The sequence below is a fragment of the Propithecus coquereli genome, unplaced genomic scaffold (genome assembly GCF_000956105.1).
Source record: "Propithecus coquereli isolate 6110/MARCELLA unplaced genomic scaffold, Pcoq_1.0 Scaffold12, whole genome shotgun sequence".
In the NCBI taxonomy this organism is placed as follows: domain Eukaryota; kingdom Metazoa; phylum Chordata; class Mammalia; order Primates; family Indriidae; genus Propithecus; species Propithecus coquereli.
In genome coordinates, this window is record NW_012136080.1 from 9,315,043 (window position 1) to 9,339,272 (window position 24,230).

General features: G+C 36.3%; 1 protein-coding gene across 1 annotated transcript in view; it reads left to right on the forward strand.

Moving 5' to 3' along the window:
• Positions 1–24,230, forward strand: part of DNAJC13 (DnaJ (Hsp40) homolog, subfamily C, member 13) — a 119,110-nt gene that overhangs the window by 76,656 nt on the left and 18,224 nt on the right. Inside the window, exons 31-47 of the mRNA XM_012663287.1 lie at positions 109–263; positions 2,356–2,557; positions 4,020–4,135; positions 5,002–5,080; positions 6,473–6,608; positions 9,044–9,228; positions 9,672–9,746; positions 11,135–11,254; positions 12,224–12,403; positions 13,125–13,292; positions 15,885–15,998; positions 16,482–16,598; positions 17,832–18,009; positions 19,813–19,904; positions 21,723–21,822; positions 23,607–23,681; positions 23,896–24,008. Coding sequence (XP_012518741.1) covers positions 109–263; positions 2,356–2,557; positions 4,020–4,135; positions 5,002–5,080; positions 6,473–6,608; positions 9,044–9,228; positions 9,672–9,746; positions 11,135–11,254; positions 12,224–12,403; positions 13,125–13,292; positions 15,885–15,998; positions 16,482–16,598; positions 17,832–18,009; positions 19,813–19,904; positions 21,723–21,822; positions 23,607–23,681; positions 23,896–24,008 — 2,205 coding nt within the window. The remainder of the gene's footprint in view (positions 1–108; positions 264–2,355; positions 2,558–4,019; positions 4,136–5,001; positions 5,081–6,472; positions 6,609–9,043; positions 9,229–9,671; positions 9,747–11,134; positions 11,255–12,223; positions 12,404–13,124; positions 13,293–15,884; positions 15,999–16,481; positions 16,599–17,831; positions 18,010–19,812; positions 19,905–21,722; positions 21,823–23,606; positions 23,682–23,895; positions 24,009–24,230) is intronic.

Genomic DNA, 24,230 nt, shown 5'->3' on the forward strand with positions numbered 1-24,230 from the left:
ATAAAAACAGTTGTGTGTCTTTTCTTAAAATGTTCTCTAAAAAATCAGTTATTAGAAAATTGAAAGATAACTTTAGTGTTTCTGACTACATTTTGTTTTGTTTTGAAGACAAAAGGACAAGATATTTTTCAAAGAAGTATACTTGGGCACATCCTACCTGAAGCAATGGTTTGTTACTTAGAAAATTATGAACCTGAAAAGTTTTCTGAGATTTTTCTAGGAGAATTTGATACTCCAGAAGCAATCTGGAGCAGTGAAATGAGGTAAATTACCAGTTGATTATTTGTATTTTATACTCAGAATTTTTACTACTTGCCATCTGGTTTGACTTCCATTAGAAGAAATGTTTTCATTAGTTTAAAATGATAGGCTGGGCGCGGTGGCTCACGCCTGTAATCCTAGCTCTCTGGGAGGCCGAGGCGGGCGGATCGTTCTGAGCTCAGGAGTTCGAAACCAGCCTGAGCAAGAGCGAGACCCCGTCTCTACTAAAATTAGAAAGAAATTAATTGGACAACTAAAAATATATAGAAAAAATTAGCCGGGCATGGTGGCGCATGCCTGTAGTCCCAGCTACTCGGGAGGCTGAGGCAGGAGGATTGCTTGAGCCCAGGAGTTTGAGGTTGCTGTGAGCTAGGCTGACGCCATGGCACTCACTCTAGCCTGGGCAACATAGTGAGACCCTGTCTCAAAAAAAAAAAAAAAAAAAGATAATGGTCATTGATGCCAAATCAAGTGATGGGTTTTCACAAGGCCTTACGCTTTTTTCTATTCCTACATGGCTTGACAAAATTGCCGTTAACATAATAGAGTTTTATATAAGGACAGGGAATACTACCACTGATGCTTCTTAAATCAGTTTATAAAACTGGTAAGATTTTAGGCAATGAACTGGCAATATGTATATAGGGAAAATACAGGGATAAAATCAGGATGTACCTGCTAGGTATTTGGAAATAGGACTGTACTCCACTAATTAAAAACTGTAACAACATAGTTTAGATCAGCAGATCAAACCAGAGATTATTTCAGAATGAGGACTCCCTAGCTAGCATGTTTTGACCTTAACCTGCAGGTTAGCATTCCTAAGGAATGTCCTTATTCAGAGGGGAGTGCCATAGGAGAAGCCTGTGGAAGTCAAGAACAAGGAAAGGCCCAGAAGCAAATGGCAATGTCCAGCCACGTGCTGTCCAGAAAACGACTTGATAATAGTTTCAGTGTCAAGGCTGCCTCTGTGGAGAACCCCTCAGTTCTCTTAGCTAGGTGGTATTAGATCTCCTGAGTCAATTATTCACCCTGCCTCAGGCTGACTTCATGCTCTCCATACTACCTGCTGGTTACCATTCGACTTTTCACCATTCGACCTGTAGGCTTGGCATGTGCTAGCCATCAATTTGAATATATTCTATATGACAGTCATATTTTTCACTGGGAAAAAATGTATAGGAATATGACTAAATTGGCAATACAGTTCTTCTGTGTAATTGTTTTTCTCCTGAGATTATCTAATATGAGTCCCCATTGAAAAGATATATCTCTCTGTGTGCTGACCAAAACAAGTGTATGCTTAGCTAAGAGCCAAGTCCTAGACTCTAGTAAGTAATTAAAATAAATGCCATGTAGTGAGCTGCTTTGGGGTGACAGTGACCTTGCGTTCCCTGGCTGTACCCTCAATTCCGGTGCCGTGCCTAATGGCTGATTTATTTTTTTATGGGAAGGACTAGGAATATTAGTTTCTTCCTCTATGATCTTTACAACTATTATAGATAAATTTACTTCCATTGAGTATTTTTACACAGTAAAATTAGAATACCCTGAGTAACATACTTACAAGCTCTCATTTTAGGCCAATAATTAAGTTATTTTGAAGGTGATCCATGTAATTCTCTTACATGGTTATCTCCATGTAATTCTCTTGCATAGTTATCTTAACCTTCTCTTTAAAATAAAATAATTCGGCCGGGTGCAGTGGCTCACGCCTGTAATCTTAACACTCTGGGAGGCCGAGGCGGGCGGATTGTTTGAGCTCAGGAGTTTGAGACCAGCCTGAGCAAGAGCGAGACCCCGTCTCTACTAAAAAAAAATAGAAAGAAATGATCTGGACAACTAAAAATATATAGAAAAAATTAGCCGGGCATGGCGGCGCATGCTTGTGGTCCCAGCTACTCAGGAGGCTGAGGCAGGAGGATCGCTTGGGCCTAGGAGCTTGAGGTTGCTGTGAGCTAGGCTAACGCCATGGCACTCACTCTAGCCAGGGCAACAGAGTGAGACTCTGTCTCAAAAAAATAAAAATAAAAATGAATAAAAAAATAAAATAATTCCTTCATAAGGCATCAATGGAGGTTTTTATAATTGTAGACGCCTCATGATAGAGAAGATTGCTGCCCATCTTGCTGATTTCACACCTCGTCTTCAGAGTAACACAAGAGCACTTTATCAATATTGTCCCATCCCTGTTATCAACTATCCACAACTAGAAAATGAACTATTTTGTAATATTTATTACCTCAAACAACTTTGTGATACACTCCGATTTCCAGATTGGCCAATTAAAGACCCGGTAAGTCAACAGTTTAATTTGTACATTCTTAAGCTATAAAAATAGCCTCTAATCACTTCTGGGTATTTCTTCCTCCTGTGATAAGAAGGATAATAGCTTCCTTAGTATTCCCTCTTAAGAACTAAGCACTATGTAACACTGAGATTTTCAATATATTAGAAATCTCAAACTGAAAGGTAATTTTTTGAGGGAGTATTAAGAACTTTATAATCTTGATCTTTTGCGACAAAGACAAAACAAACTTCATGCAAATAACACAATTATGTACCAGAGTAGTTTGGTGAGAACTAGTCTTTATAGCAGATTGATTAAGCTCACAGGTGTTAGAGTTAGCCAATCTGGGATTCAGTTTCACCTGGGCCTTTAATAACTATTTAACATTCAGTACATGGCTTGAGTTCTCTAAGCCTCAGTTCTCATCTCTAAAATGGTGGTAGTAATAATAGTAATACTAGCTATCTCTGGTGGTAGTTATGAAGATGAAACAAGAATTCACAAAAGCGTAATTCCTGGGACACATAAGAGGCATTAAGTGTGACCTGCCCTGCTCATTTGTAAAGCAGTATGTGCTATCTACCTGTCCACAGTGTCCTTGGGACTTCTCTAATCTGAGCCTTTGGATATCTATAGGGATCTAGGTGCCCATGTTGTTCTGTTACTGTAGCAGAGGTTATACTAGTACCGTTACCATCTAAAAGATTTCAGAACAATTGCCATTTGTACCACAAGTCACTTTCTCTTTACAGTGCAGTGACCAAATAAAGGCAGGTAAACGTTGGTACTTGTTCAGGGTTCAACATGAGATAGTAGAAAAAGTATGGATGTTTTAGTCAGACCTAGGCTTGAATCCAGCTCCTCCACTTATTAACTGGGAAGCATGTAGGTATCTCTCAGAATCTCACTGTTTTCATGTATTACTGAAATTTTACACAAGAATTAAATTTGTACATTCTGTAAGTACCTAGCTCCTTGGCATATAAGTGTGCAATAAATATTCGCTCTTTTCTTCCCACTTGCTACCCAGACTCCCTTGTGTTCACCATCCCCTACATTTGTTTGAATGCTGTCATACTGATTGATAAATATGTCAGATCACCTTAAGAAGCATGCATAATACATAGTGCTTGCTTTCTTATGACAGTGTATTTGTCATCTACTAATTTCAAAGCTTTTTGTATTTTCTGAATTTTTCTTTTAAAATTAAGGGTAGAGACACAAACTGGCATAGAATAAAAAATATCACTTAAAAATTAGAGTAATGTGGCCTTACAACAAATACCTTGCTACCCAACTATGCAACAGTGCTGAAAAGGTGATTTTGCTTATTTGTATTTCAGAAAGCGTTAGATAGCCTAGAAGTGTCATTTTAAATAAATACAGCACAAGAATTCTATGACTTAAAAATTATATTCTGTAATAGCATTACTTTGACAGATAAAAGTTTTAATCCTCTATCTTTAAGGTTAAGCTTCTAAAAGATACCCTTGATGCCTGGAAGAAGGAAGTAGAAAAGAAGCCACCTACCATGTCAATAGATGATGCTTATGAAGTGCTTAATCTGCCTCAAGGACAGGGGCCGTGAGTTATTTTCAGTTATTTTATAATAGCAAATGCCTACCTTACTTAAAATATTACTATCAAAGACTAAATTATATTTAAACAAACCATTTAAAAAATTTTTGCCTATTCTTTGATACATATACCTGTGGGAATAACCATATGGAACTATATCCATATGACTTTTCATTTATTGCACGTTCATTAGCCAAATTATATTATTCTGTCCTTGCTGGTTCATTCATTTTTTCTATTATTGAAATAATGTATATAGAGTACATGGCACCGTATCTGACACATGGTAGTCACTCACATATTTTTTTTTCCCTTTGTCTTACAATTTGTGTTATGCATGAGGAAGAGATTTGATAGCAATATGCCTAGGACACTAAATGACAGATTATGAAAGAATGCAGATTTACCTTATTTATCAGTAAAGTTTTATAGTAGACTAGATACGTTAGAGAAAATGATTTAAAAGCCATTTTCTTAAGTATAGACTAAAATTGTTCATTTTTGGCAAGACTGATTTAAAAACTTAGAAATACGGATTGGAACCTGCGTTTTGAAAATTTTGACAAGTTAGTGGCTTTTGGTTTTCTAAAAAATATTTCTTAGTTCTTCAAACTCCCAAATGTGGTTTTATAATTTAAAGTGAATGGTAACTTTATATAGGGAACTTTCAGGTTTTGTCTTTCACCTGTAAAGATAACATATAAAAATAATATTAATTCTCACTGCTTTAATTTGATGCCTATTAATCATTAATAGATGGCCACATACAATTCCTGATATAAGTAAGGTTCTTAAAACATCATTTTAGATGATTGTGTAAATGTTTTCTTCTTGTACCTTACTGTATTCATAAAAGTTTTCCTGTTTAACAGGCATGATGAGAGCAAGATTAGAAAAGCTTACTTCAGACTTGCACAAAAATATCACCCTGATAAGAATCCTGAAGGGAGGGTATGTACTGCCTTTGGAATTAGGGCTTTTGGATTGATTTATTTTTGCTCTATTATTAGGAGGAGAAAAGATATCACCTTCTGTGCCAGTATTTGCCATATAATATATTCCCAGTATATGTTTAATAAACTTCTAGCCACATGCTCATGTTTTGTACATGAATGGTTCTCCCTCAGTTTACCAAAAGGGCTGCCCTTGTGACTGGTAACTTAAGGGTTTTATTCTCTCCCCTTACCCATGTCTGTTAACTCTAATGGGCAATCACAAGAATAATTGAAAATTAGGAATGTGGGTAAACTTAATTCATTTGTAGGTGACACATTTGCCATTGAGATTGCTTTGGGCAGTTTATGTATTTTTTTCTAATGACACCCAATTTCACATCACTCTAACTGAGGAAGTAGAAAATTTGGTTCAGATTTTAAATCATCTGCTGCCAGCATTCCCTGATCCTGCCTCATCCAGTGAAGATTCATAAAAGATGAAATCACGTAAGAACCACTAAAACTAGGACTGATAGTCTATTGCTAGAAACTTGGAATAATTTCCACTGATTTCAAGGTCAGTGGTTTTCATTGGAAGCAGACACAGTATTCCTGAATGGGAAGACTTGACATTGAAAAGATGCCACTTTTATGTTTAAGGCATTTTTAATCAAAAGCCTGGGCTTTTTTTTAGAACCTCATAGTAATTCAAATTCATCTGGGAGAAAAAATAATCAAGATATGAAAAAATTTTGAAATCAGTAATTAAATTGCCAGGCCTAACCTACCATATATTAAAACATTTCATAAAGCTATAATAAAACAATATGATACACAAGAATCAACATATAGATCAACAGAACATCGTATAGTATAGTAGTTTAAGAGCATGGATTTGGGAGTCAGACCTGGTGTAAGTCTTAGTGCTGCCACCAGTTGACTTTGTGTCCTTGAGCAGGTTACTTACTATCTCTAAGTTATATTATCCTCATGTGAAAAATGAGGACAATAATAGTATACACCTTCTATGGCTGTTTTGAGGATTGAATGAAATAGTTCCATTTAGCACAGTGCCTGGCATAGTGTTCAATAAACAGTAGCTGTTATCATAACTTTTGTTATATTCAGTCAAAAACTAGAGAGCTTAATATCATCTATTTAAAGATACATTTTAAAATTCTTATTTGAAGAATTTTTCAGTAATGGTATTGAGATCTCTATTTGGAAAAAAAAATTATTTTCACCTTAACAGTATACCAGCTGGATTACAGTTGGAATGAATTCCTTAATGTAAAATAAAAAAATAATAACTAAAGTTAGTGGTAAAATACAAATCAGTTGTGTCCTGTTTTAAGCTGTAATTTGAGATGTTCCAAATTAAAATTTAATTATGCTTGGTTACACACAGGATATGTTTGAAAAAGTAAATAAAGCATATGAATTTTTATGTACCAAATCAGCAAAAATAGTGGATGGACCAGATCCAGAAAACATAATTTTAATTCTGAAAACACAGAGCATTCTCTTCAACCGTCATAAAGAAGGTAAGGCCTCTGTTATTCTTAGATTTTAATTTATCCTCCAGCTAATCCTTCTAGGTTACCTCTTTCCTCAGCATATTTTAATAGATTTATAATTATTATTGCAAAAGACTCTCGGAATCACATTTTAGAGACAGAAAAAGAGTAGTCTTCTAAAGAAAGACCCAAAATATTGTCTTATACCTTCCCCATTGTACCTATGTTTTTCAATATTTTGCATTTCCAGTGAGGTTTAATGATTCCTTCCCAAGTGACATTTCTTTCTATGGGATTACCTAGTTTTTGTGTTTAGCCATTTAGCACCAAATATATTAAATGGTATCTAACATGGAATCTGGAATTTAAAGATTCTTTAATGTTCTTAAATGACATATAAAAGACTATGCCTGTTGTAACTCCAGAACCCTCTATGAAGGTTGAAAACACCAAGAATGTTCAGGTTTTTAAAAAATAGTACAGACTTTTAAATGGTCATATACTTACTTCGCTTCACACCTCCCATTTCCTATTGTAGCTAACAAGGCCCTTGTGGGACAGTTTGAAAAACACTGGTATAGATGAATTACGTGTAATTTCAGGGTAGAGTATTGTCCCGCATGTTTCTAGAGCCATTTGTGGTAGCCCTAACAGTAGCAGCTCAGAAAGCCAGGAGTATGTTGAAAACATTTAAGGTTTTCTTGGGGACAGGGGGTTGGGTTCAATATGGCAGATGTCCATTGGCATAGGAACTGAACTTCGCTTACAGCACAAAATGGGAGACCAGTTTATTATAGGATGATATTGGGAAAAAAGGAACAAAGAACAGTGGGAATCCGAGATAAGCATGAGGAATGTTGGGTAATTGAAGACAAGAGATGGAATTGCAGTTGAATTATTGGAGGAGACAGCCCGAGGATGTAGCAATTGTATCATTTAAGAGAGCAGCGATTAATTAGTTGATTTACTTTTTGCATGTGAATTGAACAGAACACATTGTAAAACATTTTAGTTAGATGGCATTTACTGCTAATCAGAATGAGTTTAGAAACCATTTTCAAAACCCTTGTTTATTTTTTAGTGGCTGATAACTATATTAGCCATGTCTGTTATCAAGCTTGTCTTCTGCTTTTTCCAAAGGGGGTTTATACCCAATAAGCTCTGGGGTGGGGTCCTGATCTGATAAGACTTAAAATTAATTTATTCTTTTTTCTTCTCACATATATGTATGTGTTAGGAAAATTAGGACCAGTTCCAAAGGGCCTTTTTTAAGCCAGTTTAGAAATGAATTTCAATTTAAGGCAGGTTATTGGTCATCCTCAAAAGGTAAAAAGCTTTATGCAGATTTCAAGTGAAATTGCAGAGTTACTTTTAATGTAACAGCCAATTAATTTGCATATTTCTGCATAATAGTTTAGTTTTAAAAAAGATGAAAAGAACAGTAATTGGGCACATATATATGTTAGCTTTCACTTTTAAACTTACTTATCGAAACATGGAATTAGCTAAATACAGTTAATAAATTAACTTTTTATTTTGTATTTCTACTAATAAATTATATTCAGTATTTTTGAATGTTTATTTTAAGGTAACTGGTTAAATAGAAAAAGGTACTTGTTATCTAGAAAGATTAATATAAAATATTCACTCTCATTTAAATAAAATGTCTTCTCACAATCTTTATTCTTTTTTTTTTTTTTTTTTTCTGAGACAGAGTCTCGCTCTGTTGCCCAGGGTAGAGTGAGTGCCGTGGCGTTAGCCTAGCTCACAGCAACCTCAGACTCCTGGGCTCAAGCTATCCTCCTGCCTCAGCCTCCCGAGTAGCTGGGACTACAAGCACACGCCACCATGCCCGGCTAATTTTTTCTATATATTTTTAGCTGTCCAGATAATTTCTTTGTATTTTTAGTAGAGACGGGGTCTCGCTCTTGCTCAGGCTGGTCTCGAGCTCCTGAGCTCAAATGATCCACCCGCCTCGGCCTCCCAGAGTGCTAGGATTACAGGCGTGAGCCACCGCGCCCGGCCTGCAATCTTTATTATTTATAAAGAGGTGTGTATCATGAACGTTAGTGCAATTTCTGGTGCATTCACTATATCTTGCTGTCTATGACCAGGAGAAAAGTTACAAAGATCACATGGACAACATAGAAAGTAGATATTCTGCAAAGGATCAAAACAACTATATACCAAGGGTAGTTAATTTACCAGAAAATATTATTTTCTAGTGGAAATATTTTAAAGAAATCAAACAAGTTTCTAAAAAGGAAAGATCCAAGGGATTTTCTACTAGTCTTAATTTTTTTTAAAAAAACTGGAATTAGAAGACATTTAAGAAGCTGAATATTTTACCATTTTTTTAAGACAACATAATTGAACATGGTGTCAAAATGGTGTTAAAACAATAGCATGATCAGTTTTTGTTTTGTCTTTGTTTTCTCAACACTAACCTTTGGATTTTTCAGATTTACAGCCTTATAAATATGCAGGATACCCCATGCTAATTAGGACTATAACAATGGAAACTTCAGATGACCTCCTTTTCTCAAAAGAATCACCATTGTTGCCTGCTGCTGCAGAGCTGGCTTTCCACACTGTTAACTGTTCAGCCCTCAATGCTGAAGAGCTCAGAAGGGAGAATGGAATAGAGGTAATATGGAGTGACCTGTAGGCTTATCTTTAAGCTAGTTTGGACATGTTATATGATTCCTAGCAATAGAGAATGTACCAAGTACAAATTAGATGATACAGTTTCTTCTTTTAATTTATTCCAACAGGTAATGCAATATTATATTCTCTGTATTCTCATACCAAAATTAAAGGTAGAAATGGAACTCTATTTCATAATGTGAGTTAAGTATTGGGTTCAGAATTGGTAAAGGTAATATTTCTTACAAAGTAGCTTATTGGGAATGCTTAAAGAGAAACTTTTAGGAGCCCTTTGTTTACTCGTTAATATAACAAATGTTAGTTGAGCAAACATTTATGTACCAACTAAGTGACATTAGAAGATTATATTTTAGTTCTGCTAGAAAAGGACTTTTAGACTTCAAATCAAAATAGGGAGTTCATAGCTGACTTCTTTCTCTACAGGTGTTACAGGAGGCATTTAGTCGCTGTGTGGCTGTCTTGAATCGTTCTAGTAAACCGAGTGACATGTCAGTACAGGTGAGGCTAAGACCTATGGTTCCAAGAAGGTTACACTAGACCAGTGGTTCAGACTTTAACATATATGAGAATCAATCAGAGGGCTCATTAAAATATGGATTGCTGAGCTCCGCCCTACCCCCAACCTCAGTGTCTGAGTCAATGGGTCTGGCTAGGGTGGGGGCCTGAGAATATGCTTTTCTAATAAGTTTTCAGGTGACACCGATGCTGCTGATCTGTGTATGATACTTTAAGAATTACTGCACAAAGCACTTGTGATCTGTTGGCTTAATTTTTTTCCTTAAAGTAGAGAATAGTATACTGAACCCTTATGTCTCCATTACTCCCAGCTTCAAACATTTGTCATTCTGCTATTTTTGTTTCACATGTCTTCCACCACCTCACTCCCCTATCCCTATTATTGGCCTAATTTTTGTTAAGTTTATGATATTGAATTATTTGATAGAAAGCCATCAGGAATTCATTAAGATCTTTTTTTTTTTTTTTTTTTTTTTTGAGACACAGTCTTACTCTGTTGCCCTGGCTAGAGTGAGTGCCGTGGTGTTAGCCTAACTCACAGCAACCTCAAACTCCTGGGCTCAAGGGATCCTCCTGCCTCAGCCTCCCGAGTAGCTGGGACTACAGGCATGCGCCACCATGCCCGGCTAATTTTTTCTATATATTTTTAGTTGTCCAGATCATTTCTTTCTGTTTTTTTTAGTAGAGACGGGGGTCTCGCTCTTGCTCAGGCTGGTCTCGAACTCCTGAGCTCAAACAATCCACCCGCCTCAGCCTCCCAGAGTGCTAGGATTACAGGCGTGAGCCACCGCGCCCGGCCTCATTAAGATCTTTGTAGAACATGTCTTTCTATGTGGCTTTTTACTTATGCTAGCAAAATTTAGAATATAAAACAAGCACTGGCTTTTGAATTTTATCATCTATTTTGAAGTTCATTACATAAATAGAATTGTGATATTCTGCCATGTGAATAAGATGAACAACAATACCTTAATCTAGAGGCCAACATACTCTTTAAATAAAGGTCCAGAGAGTAAATATTTGAGGCTTTCAGGTTTCATACGGTGTCTGTCACATTTTCTCTTGTGTTTTTTTTTTTTTAACAACCCTTTAGAAATATAAAACCATTTTTAGCACCCTGACAGTATAGAAACAGTCCCGTGGTCGATCTGGCCCTTGGGCCATAGTGGCTGTGGTTTGCCAACCCGTGCGTCTGTAGGAAATCTTAATGAGAAAGACTAGTGATCCAGTAAAAATATTCTGTTTAATTTTCGAGCAGCATGTATACTGTTAAACATTATTCACAAATTTCTGATTTCATTTCTACTATGTCTTAAATAAGGAATGTACATGTGACTCTACTTTTTTTTACCCTATTTTGTTGTCTGCAGGTGTGTGGACACATAAGTAAATGCTATAGTGTGGCCGCTCAGTTCGAAGAATGCAGAGAGAAGATCACAGAAATGCCCAGCATCATCAAAGATCTCTGTCGGGTGCTGTATTTTGGCAAGGTAGAGTTGATCTTTAATGCTTTCTGGATATAAGGCAGCAAAGGGTTTTCTTGTCAAATAGCCAGTCCCAATTTATAAGCAGGTGGTTTTTTCAAAATTATTTGAAAATAAATTACTTGGTTCTTAAGCATTTTTCATGGAATTCTTACTGTAGATGAAGGCTTTGTTTCTAGGCTGACCTGTAAAGAATGAGACCAGAATGACATATCTAAAGGAAAGTGGGTCCCACCTGAACATTAGAAGAGAGACAGGGATAAAAGAGAGAAAGCTGGACTAAATAAATCTAATAAAAAGCAAAAGGCCATGTGAAACCTCAGACTTGGAGTTCAGGCAGTGTCTGGGGGAAAGGCAGGGATCTGAGAGCTTACGATTTCCTTCTGATCCAAAACTGCTGAGGGAAGTTGACTGTGGGTAGACATGGTAGGTGACTGGGAAGGAAGGAGAGATTTCTTCAACAACTGGGTAGAGTGAGAGTTGTGTTGAACAGGATGGAGGTGCTGATCTGAGACTAAGGTGTCTAGAAGTAAGGAATCTGATGAAAATATCTCCTCAATTGTATCTATTTGACGTCCTTGGAAGTATTTGATAAGAATACAAACTCTAATGTAAAGGTGTAAATCCTCATACCTACACAAAGGGTATCATTGATGTGCTTAAGATCACTAGTTTGTGAGTTGCTACTGACTGTTTTTAAAAATTAAAAATGTAAGAAATAAAACAGGGAAAACTGTATTCCCAAGTCTTTGGATACTAGTCTCAAAGATAGTAACTCTGATATCTCATCATAAAGTCACTTTTTATTTTAGGCTTTGAAGGATATAGGATTCAAATTTAAATTGGAATTGAATATATAAGAAGAGGTCAATATTTTACAAAATAAAGTAGTTAGCTGGACATACATTTATAACGCATTTCTCTTGGGAGCTTTTTTAACTGTGTAATTTAATTTTGTTATTTTTATTCTCTCAGAGTATTCCACGGGTGGCCGCTCTTGGGGTAGAGTGTGTCAGTTCTTTTGCTGTGGATTTCTGGCTACAGACACACCTGTTTCAGGCTGGAATTTTGTGGCATCTGCTTGGTTTTTTATTTAATTATGACTACACACTGGAAGAGAGTGGCATTCAGAAAAGTGAAGAAACAAATCAGCAGGTAGCTTTAACATTGCTTTAATATTGAGTTTGAACCCAAACCATAGTTTGATGATAAATTAATGTGAAGCAAGGCTACACCTATCCAGAGCCCCCAGGGGATAAACTGTTTTTTAAGATAGATAACTAAGTTTATTGCTCTTTAAGCCCCAAAACTTTTCATCTTAACTGCTTATGCTTGAAGAAGGGAATTTGCAGTAGCATATACTGGACATAATATTTTTTTAATTACTCAGTTTTATGATTGCAAAATTATGATGTGTGTAACACAGGGAAATAGAATGATACCATCAAGCAATTGCAGTTAGCTCCCGCAAACACTTGAGTATTTGTCTGATTGCTATAGATATATAGATCTCTTTTCTGTCTTTGCTTTCCTGTTTGCTCTTATTCATTGCTCATATTGTCACTGTGTGCCTCTAGCAGGCAAATCAATTTTTCTATCCCCTATCCCCCACCCTTCCCCCAAATGTGCTTCTTCCAGTTATCTATGAGATACTGCATTGGGTATAAATAAGTACAGAGACTTTGATGGTCTTTCCTATAAATAAAAGAATAAGCTCTGATACATAAACTTTCTGACATCAATGTTGGGAACTTTTATGCCCTTTTTGGTTGGCTTTCTGCTCCTTGAATATGTTCCATATTTCGATTCCATCAAGTTATTGTGTTACTTGTGTAAGATAACTGATATACTTTAATGACTTAATTTTTTATAACAGGAAGTGGCCAACAGCCTTGCTAAACTGAGTGTTCATGCTCTAAGTCGCCTTGGAGGGTATTTGCCTGAAGAACAAGCAACTCCAGAAAATCCAACCATAAGGAAAAGTTTAGCTGGCATGCTAACACCCTATGTTGCTAGAAAACTTGCTGTGGTTAGCGTTACTGAGGTATGTGCTTCAGAGGTAGCCTGGCTTTTGATGATTAGTGCAAGATCCTTTGAGTAGTAAAAGGAACACAATAATGATTGTTGTAGGAAACCTAAAAATTGAAAATGTTCTCATGCTTGTTCTCTTAACCAAGAAATTCAGTTTATTATGGATTTACACAAATGATATCAGCACTGTAAGTCCAGTCTCTGTGATGGTAAATTAACTTCGTGTTTCTCGGTAGAGTCCACCATAATTCTTACCAGCCTAAGTCTCAAAGGGACAGGACAAGAGAGTGAACTCGGAATGGTGTTTCACAATGGGCAGAGTACTCGGTATGAGGAGACCCAGAGTCTATTTCTAGCTGTTTCTGATAAGCCATAGCTTATTCAGACTCAGGGTTGAAATCCTGAAAGTGAATACATATGATATATATGGACACATACATACATGCATATATGCACATCTGCATGTATACATAGATGCATTGCAAAAACAAGTACGACTTGGCGGATCTCCCAACTTCTTTGTCCTCTTTCGTGAAGATCATTGAGAAAAGATCTAAGAATATAGCATTAAAGAATTAGATAGACTGTAGAAATCCATTAATTAAGTAGGTTACTATGTACCCTTTAATTGTAAAAGAATACTTTATAGACAGTAGAAGATTTTAAATGAAGAGACTAGATCCATTTTTGGTATAAAAAAATGAATAGATTGCTAGATCTATACCAATATGTTAACTGCAGTTATCCCTGTGCGGCAGACTTGTAAGCTATATTTCTTCTCTTTTCTCTAATGATCACCTGTTATTTTTCAAGGAAAAAAGTCTAGGTTTCCAAAATTTAAGATACTCTTAGGATTTAAACAGCTTATTTTCATCCAGTCTGATTGAGTGGTTTTCAGTGTGGGCCATGCTTTTCAGTCCCCCTGGGTACGAGGCGAGAGCTCTAGATGCCACTTCTTAATCTTTGTTCTTTTCCTGGACTTTGTGCTCATCAATGTGATACATTTTGCTGACTGAAAACATTGTCTGCAGAAATACCAACAAGTTGGTAATTAACTTCTACAGGTCTCCCTTCCCCCAAAATTTGGTAACATTTCACAAACTTTTTTGTTTGTTTTTTTAATTGAGACAGAGTCTTGCTCTGCCACCCAGGCTAGAGTGCAGTGGCGCAATCATAGCTCACCGTAGCCTCAAACTCCTGGGCTCAAGCCATCCTCCTGCCTTACCCTCCCAGGTGGCTGAGACTACAGGCCAGTGCCACCATACCCAGCTAATTTTTTTCTATGTTTTTTGTAGAAACGGGATCTCACTGTGTTGCCCAGGCTGGTCCCAAACTCCTAGCCTCAAGGAATCGTCTATCCTTTGCCTCTCAAAATGCTGGGATTATAGGCTTGAGCTACTGCACCTGGCCTCAAAATTAAATCTGGGCATGAACCCATCTGGATTTAATGAAATGCTTATTTAAACTGTCAAGTCTCTGGCTGGGCGCAGTGGCTCACGCCTGTAATCCTAGCTCTCTGGGAGGCCGAGGCGGGCGGATTGTTTGAGCTCAGGAGTTCGAAACCAGCCTGAGCAAGAGCGAGACCCCGTCTCTACTAAAAATACAAAGAAATTAATCGTACAACTAAAAATACATAGAAAAAATTAGCCAGGCATGGTGGCGCATGCCTGTAGTCCCAGCTACTCGGGAGGCTGAGGCAGAAGGATCGCTTGAGCCCAGGAGTTTGAGGTTGCTGTGAGCTAGGATGACACCACGGCACTCTAGTCTGGGCAACACAGTGAGACTCTGTCTCAAAAAAAAAAAAAAAAACTGTCAAGTCTCAATGTTTTATGATTTTTCCTAACCATATATTTTTTCAGTCGTTTCACTTTACTAGTAGTTAATCTTTTGAAAACAAGGATTAGATGGCTTTTATAGATAGAGGTCATACCCTTTCCTCTTAGCATAGAGCTCTGTAAATGTAAAATGTAAAAGATTTTTATTCAGACATTTAAGGAAGTATCAAATGTCTGTGTTTATACTTAAAATTGAGGAGACCTAAACAGAGGGAGAGCACGCTGGATGGCTAAGCAGTCATAATCTATGCCTGCAGAACTACTATGCAGCCTTGAATCTCAGAGTGTGGCCAAGAAAATCTGAACCGACTTTCAACCCATAAATTTTATTTCCCTTCATAGGGGTATGCTTCCTAAAGACTTAGATTTTGTTATCATATTATTTGTATATAAAGATAGTATGGAGTGATTGTTTTTAAGCTTATATTTACTGAATGTTCATTAAATATTTTAACATAACCTATTGACTTTTCACCATAGCAAAATAAATGTAAAGAATGCTAAAGCCAGGCTCAATTTGAATGCCATTTTCACCACTTATTGGTTTTACAAATAATTTGATCTTTCATAGCCTTGGTTTTTTGGAGCTGCAAAATGAATAATACCAAAAAACTTGAAATTATTGAGATACTTCTTATTGAAATCCATTATACTTAAGGCAACTATTACAGTGCTTGGCATGTAGTAGACATTTTTAATAAATGATAACTTTAATGATTTTTTTTTTTTTTTTACTAAATATTACAAGACAGTTATTTTCTGTCTCCTAGATTTTGAAGATGCTTAACAGCAACACAGAGAGTCCCTATTTGATATGGAACAATTCTACAAGAGCAGAACTACTTGAATTTCTTGAATCCCAACAAGAAAATATGATTAAAAAAGTATGTTATTGTTTTATAAAATTCTTGGGTAACTTATTCTGATGGAATCTCTGTAAATATATTAATAACTTAGTATTAACAAAATAGAAACCTACTATTTCTCATTTTTGGTGTTAATCAAGCCTATAGCTTTTTGCTACCTAATATATGGCCCATTTAAGAGCAGCATTTGATTTTACGTAATAATACATTAGGATTTTTTATTGTTGTTACCACTTACATACATTTGTCTTCTATTTTAACCAGTTTTTGTACACAGAAGCCTTATTTTAATTGTTCACTTCAGCCCCTTTTTCCCAGTAAATCAAAGTTTGTATCAAGTGCTATGATGTGTATCACGCCACATTTTTTTCCTCAGGAAAATGCATGGATCTCTTGAGTTGTTTGTCTGTTAAGTTATTAAACTAAACATGGATATACTTACATATCAGACGTTAATGATTCTGATTTATATCTAACAGTCTATTTTCTTTTTTAACAAAGGGTGATTGTGACAAAACTTATGGATCAGAATTTGTATACAGTGATCATGCCAAAGAACTTATTGTAGGGGAGATTTTTGTTAGGGTGTATAATGAAGTCCCTACTTTCCAACTAGAGGTAAGCTCTGTGCTTATAATTTTTTTGAAACCTGTGATCATTTGTTACTGAAAGCTACTAGTTTATTCACACTGCTTATAGCCATACCTCGTTTTATTGTACTTCGCTTTATTGCGCTTCAGACGGTGCTTTTTTTTTTTTTTAAACAGTTTGAAGGTTTGACAACTCTGTGTCAGACAAGTCTGTCAGCACCATTTTTGCCAACCGTATATGTTCAAATTGTGTCTCTGTGTCACATTTTGGTAATCCTTACATTTCATACTTTTCATCACTATTTTATGTGTTATGGGATCAGTGATCTTCGACGTTACTATTATAATTATTTTGGGGTGTCACAGACTATGCCCATATGAGGCAGAGAACTTAATTGATAAATGTATAAATGTTATGTGTGTTCTGACTGCTCCACTGACTGGCCATCTCCTCCCCTTCCTGCCCTCGGTGTCTGTCCCTCTCCTTGGGCCTCCATAGTCCCTGAAGCAACAATATTGAAATTAGGCCAACTAATAATCCTACAGTGGCCTCTCTGTGTTGAAGTGAAAGGAAGAGTCACATGTCTCTCACTTTAAATCAAAAGCTGGAGGTAATTGAGCTTAGTGAGGAAGATAAGTCAAAAGCTAAGATAGGCATCTTGTGCCAAACAGCCCAGTTGTGAATGCAAAGGAAAATTTTTTGAAGAAAATTAGAAGTGCTACTCCAGTAAATACATAAATGATAAGAAAGCAAAACATCATTCTTGCTGATATGGAGAGTTTTAGTGGTCTAGATAGATCAAACCAGCTATGACATTGCCTTTAGCCCAAACTTACTCCAGAGGAAGGCCCCAACTCTCTTCAATTCTGTGAAGGCTGAGAGACATAAGGAAGCTGCAAAAGAAAAGTTTGAAGCTAACAGAGGTTAGTCCATGATTTTTAAGGAAGGAAGCCCTTTCCATAACATAAAAGTACAAGCTGAAGCAGCAAGTGCTGATGGTGAAGCCACAGTGAGTTATCCAGAAAGTCTAGCTAAGGTTCAGATGATGAGGTATATCAGATCTCTGAAAGTTGAGAAACACTTTTTAGTAATATTTCCTGCTCTCCATCCCCCATAATGTATAAATGTATTCATGTATATGTGTATTATAATCACGTTTATTCACTTTCATAGCTTGAAGTTTTTTCTTTTGCTAGGGAGGGTTCGTTATAGGTTATTTCTGAGGGCACACATTATTGAGTGTTTGTTTGCTTGACTTAGGTTCCAAAAGCGTTTGCTGCAAGTCTCCTGGATTATATAGGCTCCCAGGCCCAGTACCTCCACACATTCATGGCCATCACACATGCTGCAAAAGTGGAGTCGGAGCAACATGGAGACCGCTTACCAAGAGTGGAAATGGCTTTGGAGGCTCTGAGAAACGTCATAAAATATAATCCAGGTGTGTGACTGTACCCTCGATCAGGATCAGTAAGACCCTTACAATAGAAGAACGCTAAAAATTCTAATTCTCAGTTTTATCAGGGACACTCAGGAAAAATCATACTTGGTTATAATATATAATATTAAGGGGTATTGACCCCATAATTTTACAATAAACTGTAGGCTAGGGAGGGAGAGAGGTCAAGGCACCATGTTTAGAAGAATTCATACCTTTAAGAAAAAAAGTCTACATGAGTTGAAAAGACAGAAAAATTTGATAGTATAAAATTTGACATAGTATATACTTGACATACCAATATAAGTGCTTGAATCAGATTTATCTATTAGGTGGTCTAATTTTTGCCACTTTTCTGGTCCCTAACGCATTACCATGTGCATATGGGCACTCATATTTTCGAAGAATTGCCTGAAGTTTTTGGTGTGTAAAAATTGAAATAATAAAGTGAGAGTTCCCATTTTTAAACATCTGTTAAGAGGACATTTCCAAAAATGTTACCATTCCAGCCTGACTCCAGGGAGATGCGTTAGTGAAATTCTAAAAGCTGCTTCTAATTGTAACTTTGGTAACTTTGATTAGATAAGAAATATAGGATGTAAAACCTAAAACAATACAAATTCAATTTAAATTACTTGAAGACTCCAGGTCTTTTTAAATAATATCGAACATTATCTTTCAGGTACTTTTTTACTCTTTTCAGGATGTATTAAAGTATTATTAAAATTCTGACTTTTTGGTTATTGCCAAAAAGTTATTCAAATAAAATAATCAACAGTAATTAAATGTTAGAAAAGTTACTCACCTGGTGTACATCGGGCTGTTATTAAAGATAGTGTTATAAAATTCAAGGAAAACTTCCTTTTTTATTGTTTGGAGTTGGCATAGAACATTACTAATATAGAAAGAAATTGCAGCAAAGCGGGCTGTTGATTTGGAACTTGTAAAATATTGAGGAAGAGCCTACATGGAAACTTCCTTTTGCTAGCATCTATAAAGTTTACGTATTAGAATTACTTGCTTTCTTTTAATTTAGATGTAAGGTTTGTGTGTCATTAATCTATTTATAACAATTCTTACCTATTAAGAAGTAGTTTGAAAATGAATTTAAAAGCAATGTATATATAAAATATTTCCAGACCCTTTCAGTTGAAGGAGTCTAAGTTATCTTAAGAGGCCTCAAAAGATTACAAATTACACTGTATGTTTTACTACTCTATAGCAAGAAGTAGTATATGCTGAACAAAACCTTACTGTTTAATATTTTTGTTTTATGAACAAAATGATAGTAATTATGTGGGATTAGGATTTGAAGTAAGCAGGAATGGAAATGCCATTGCCTTCTCTATACTTTCAGAAAGAGTCCTTTGTATGTGTTTGTCAGTTTGTTTGCTTGTAATTAGTATTCAAATGGCAGAGTTCTAACCCAGTCTTACTTAAAAGCCAAATAATGTCAAACACTCCAAAATATAGTTAGACTGAGGGGGTTAGACCTATGATCTAGAGGTAAATGGTAAAATTACTACCTTACACTTTAGATTTTTGAGCTGTATTTGTATTATTTGATAGAAGTTCTTGTTTTTAGCCTGGGGGATAGGGGTTGAGGGTGTGAATAAAAACAAAACAAACTTAAGAAACGCTAATATCTTTCTGCCTTTTAAGATATACTGCTGCTTAGAGACAGTCCACTTCATGTCATCAGTGTTTGGAAAGGGTTATCAGAGGCTTGTGTCAGTTTTCTGAAGGTCTGTAGTTTAAAACATCTCTTTGGAAATAAAGAATAACCATTTTATTCTTATTCCCTAGGCTCTGAAAGTGAATGCATTGGGCACTTTAAGTTAATATTTTCTCTTCTTCGAGTCCATGGAGCTGGTCAAGTGCAGCAATTGGCTTTAGAGGTAAAAGCATTTTGTACTAAAGCATGTTATCTTTCCTTCCACTCACTGTATGTGGTTTGAGTCTTACAGTCATTATCTAAAATTGAATGGAAGTGCGCCATATAGTTTTTAAAATTTTGCCTATTAAGCCAAATACGTTTCTAAAATTTGAATTAGCATAGTTTGAAGAGCGGGTGTTAATGCAGTGTTAATCAGGGTAGTTCCCTTTGTGGTCATTGACGTATATTAGGGCTTGGGATACATTGTACAATGTCATGTGTGGGTTAAAGAATATAGACTTCACTTGTGGAAGTCTATATTCTTTTCAGGAGCCACAGATTAGAAAGAAGAGGATGCAGGGCTTCTCTGATCTCTCAGCATCCTCACAGAGAGAGAGATTGAGGCCAGGGCACTCTGCTGGCTACACACTATGGGTTCGTATTCCAGAGAACTGACCCTCACCCCCCACCCCCAGTGGCTGGCTGTCCCGTCTTACAGGTCTAGTACAAAAACAACTCTTTCAGTGAGGATTACAGATGGATACCTGGGTGTGCTGCTGTTTATAGGAATTATCTAGGAAAGCCAGCTGCCTAGAACCTGTTAGTCTTAAGGGTCCAAGAGAAGTTGGAGGCCCCTTTTTCAGTATAATGAAGCCATTGGTCCCATGGGTTGCTATTTGGGTACAGCCTTTTCCTCTGAGAGAAGCAGGAGGTTCCTGGTTACAGATAGCTCTTTGTCCAGGCAACCCAGAGCGAGTTCCCAGGGTTGTTTCTTAGATGCTCCTGCTCGTTATAATTTATCACAAAGAACACCAGATACAGCCCTCCAGTAACATGTATATGAGTAGTTTATGAAAAATTTGTATAATGTATTCTTGGATTATAGTTTAGCTTGAAATAGGCCTTTAATAGAGTAATGAAAGTTAAATCAGGTCAGGCGTGGTGGCTCATGCCTGTAATTCTGGCACTTTGGAAGGCTGAGGCCAGAGGACTGCTTCAGGCCAGGAGTTTGAGACCAGCTTGAGCAACATATTGAGACCCCATCTCTACAAAAAAAAAAAGAAAGAAAGAAAGAAAGAAAAATTAGCTGGGCGTAGTGGCACACATCTATAGTCCCAGCAACTTAGGAGGCAGGAGGATCTCTTAAGCCCAGGAGTTTGAGGTTGCGGCGAGCTATGATGATGCCACTGCACTCTAGCTTGAGCAAGAGAGCGAGACCCTGTCTCAAAAAGAAAAAAAAAAAAATTAAATTGGTCAGAAAGCTTAATGAGCATGTTCTTTTAATTGAAGAACATGCTTCCCTACTGAATTCCTTCAAGTGTCTTATAACTTTGAAAATAAACATTAAGGTATGTTGCTCTAAGATACTGACCACGTGATCATTAAGTCATATTGATCTTTAGATGTATTCTATAAAAGTTAGACTTTCCTCTTTAAAAGAAAAACATACCTATTTCTTTAAAATAGACCCAGTCTCTTGTGCTGGGTACTGAAGATATTTACTTTCTCTCTAAAAGCAAAAGAAAGTCCCAGCGGAGAGATCATTATCTTCTTAACCACCACCAACCTCAAATCTGTAATTGGAAAACACTACTGTGTATATTAGAGTTCTGGAGTATGTTATTGGTATAGGATTGAAGGCTTGTTATAAACCTCAAGGTATTATTTCTCAGAAGATCAAAGTAATAAAGCCAGTCTTTAAAAATTAAACTCTTCTCTAAAATTAAATATTTTGTCCTCCTAACATTTTTCTCACTTTTGTAAAATCTGTATGACTTAATTTGATTTATGTCTAAAATTATTTCCCAAACTTTTAATTATCCTGTTGATGAATTTTCAGGTTGTGAATATAGTGACATCTAATCAAGATTGTGTAAACAATATTGCTGAATCAATGGTTTTGTCCAACTTATTGGCTCTTCTGCATTCATTACCATCAAGTACGTATATTCACAAATGGAATTTTGGAAACCATTGCACGGCCAACCTGTGGAAGGGAGCCGTTACGTCGTCAAGACAGGATCTCAGACAAATGTTATCCATGTTTAGTTTTAGAATATTTACACTAGATTTTTCTTCCTTAATTATGTTTTACATTAATAAGGTTATCTTGCATTTCTCTTATCAAAAGCTGGAGAAGAGGGACATCCAAATGCAAAGGAAAATAACCTTGGATTTTCAGTTTGTTGAGAGTAATCCACACATGAGTAATTAAGAATTAACTAGTATTCCATGATTTATAAAAAAACATAATTAGTATTGAATGATAAAAAAACATATTTAAGGTAAAGATTATTTTGTATTCAGTTTAGCACTCAACCTTGTGTACTCTGTCTTTTACCAATTTGAGACTAACAGAGTCTATTACCACCAAGGTGATTAAAAAATACACCAACTCTATTTCTTGAATATAGCCTGTTCTGATACAGGCTCCTCAAACCATGCAGCTGTCTAGCGTAATAGTTTGTAGCTGTGCTAGCAGCAACCTTGAGATTGCTTTTCAAATGTAAAATTATTGAATTTTTTAGGCAATTGCAACATAACTCCAACCTTACTACTAACGATCAGAGTACATGGCTCAGTGGGCTTTGCCAACCCCTTGAAAATCATGTTAATCTTGACTTCATGTCTATCCACCTCCTTGAAAATAGGAACCCATCTTGTTCATCTTACATCCCAGTGCTTTGCCTATGTTTGGCATTTCTTTATTTTCAGTGAATTGAGTGGAGTTGAATTTTCATTGGACAAAGAATTTTTTTTTCTTGAATAGGTGACATGCTTGAAATAGCTCTTTAAAATGGCAGCTTAGAAAGATTATTTTCAGATTATTTTTATCCTACCTATAACCTTAGTTGGCTTTTTTTGGTTTTTGGTTTTTAATAACTTTGTGAGACTTCAAAACTAAACTGGTTGGTGAAATAAAGAATGTTACAGAAATTATAGTTTGAAAGTGTAACTTCGTATTTACACCTGATATATATAGTGTAGTCAATATTTTATTCTTATGGGTAAAATATCTGATACCTGGATATTTCAGCCTACTCTGCTATCATTTATATTTTAGACTAAATTATCTATCTTACACTGTTTGTTAGGAGACATCATTGTTGTTGTTTTAGTCTCAGCCTAGAACTGTACAGCCTCTACCTTGTTTGCCAACTGTTTATTCCTTTGGCTACCTGCCTGTCATTCCCTTTTGATTCTGTAAGAGTAAAGTCCAGCAATCCACGTACTTGCATATGATGTGGCAGTGACTGGCTGAGAGGACACAGGCTGTGTTCAGAAGGATGCTGTTATATCTTAGAGTAGAGCACTGTCTTACAATTGCTACCTCCTACTTCTTTCCCTAAGACAGTAATACCAGGTAAAAATCTTAGGGTGCCTGATCAGAGTGTCCTCTGGGTGTCAGGAAATGAGAAGATTTTGAGTGTGTGTGAACAATAAGGTAGGAAGACAGTAATGCATAGTAGTTATAAGTGTGGACTTTGGAGTCAGACAGACCTGGGTACAAAACCCAGCCATACAGCTCACTAGCTGTGAAACCCTAGGCTGGTTAAACTAGGCCTCGGCTTCCTCATCCGTAACATGGCCTGTCTTGCTGGTTGTTGTGAAGGTTAAATATGATACCCTGTGTCAAACATCTAGTTGAGTGCATGGCCCAGAGTTGATGACAGTAAATGTAAGCTAACATGATGCATTCTTTGAAATGTCTTTTACTCTGCAGGTCGTCAGCTTGTTCTGGAAACTCTTTATGCTTTGACATCAAGTACAAAAATAATCAAAGAAGCAATGGCAAAGGGTAATGTATAGACTTTCTTATCCAGTTGTGTTCAGTATGATGAAGCTTATTTTGAGCTGCTTTGTGCAGTCTGATAAACTGGAAAAATACTTTGGAAGGCTTACAATTTTAAAAAATCAAACTATTGAGTTGAAATAAGGTTGAAAATGAACTCTGCTGATTAGAAAAGTCAAATTCTTTATGTATAAGCACTAATCCTTTTTTTCCTTCATAGGAGCTTTGATTTATTTATTGGATATGTTCTGCAATTCAACACATCCACAGGTTCGAGCCCAAACAGCAGAACTTTTTGCTAAAATGACAGCAGATAAACTAATAGGTCCAAAGGTGAGCACAAAATAAGTTTTCAGCAGGAGATTAATTATTAAAGCTCTGTCACTTTAATACTGATTTCATGAAGTTTGCCAAAATCTGAGATACTGAGGATAAGGAAATGATTTGATGTGAAAGTTGGAAGATTGACGTACCTGAAATTGTTCCTATATATTACTATTTGAAAAAACTATAGTCAGGGAAGCTTGCACTGGAATTGAAAAGTCTTAAGACAGT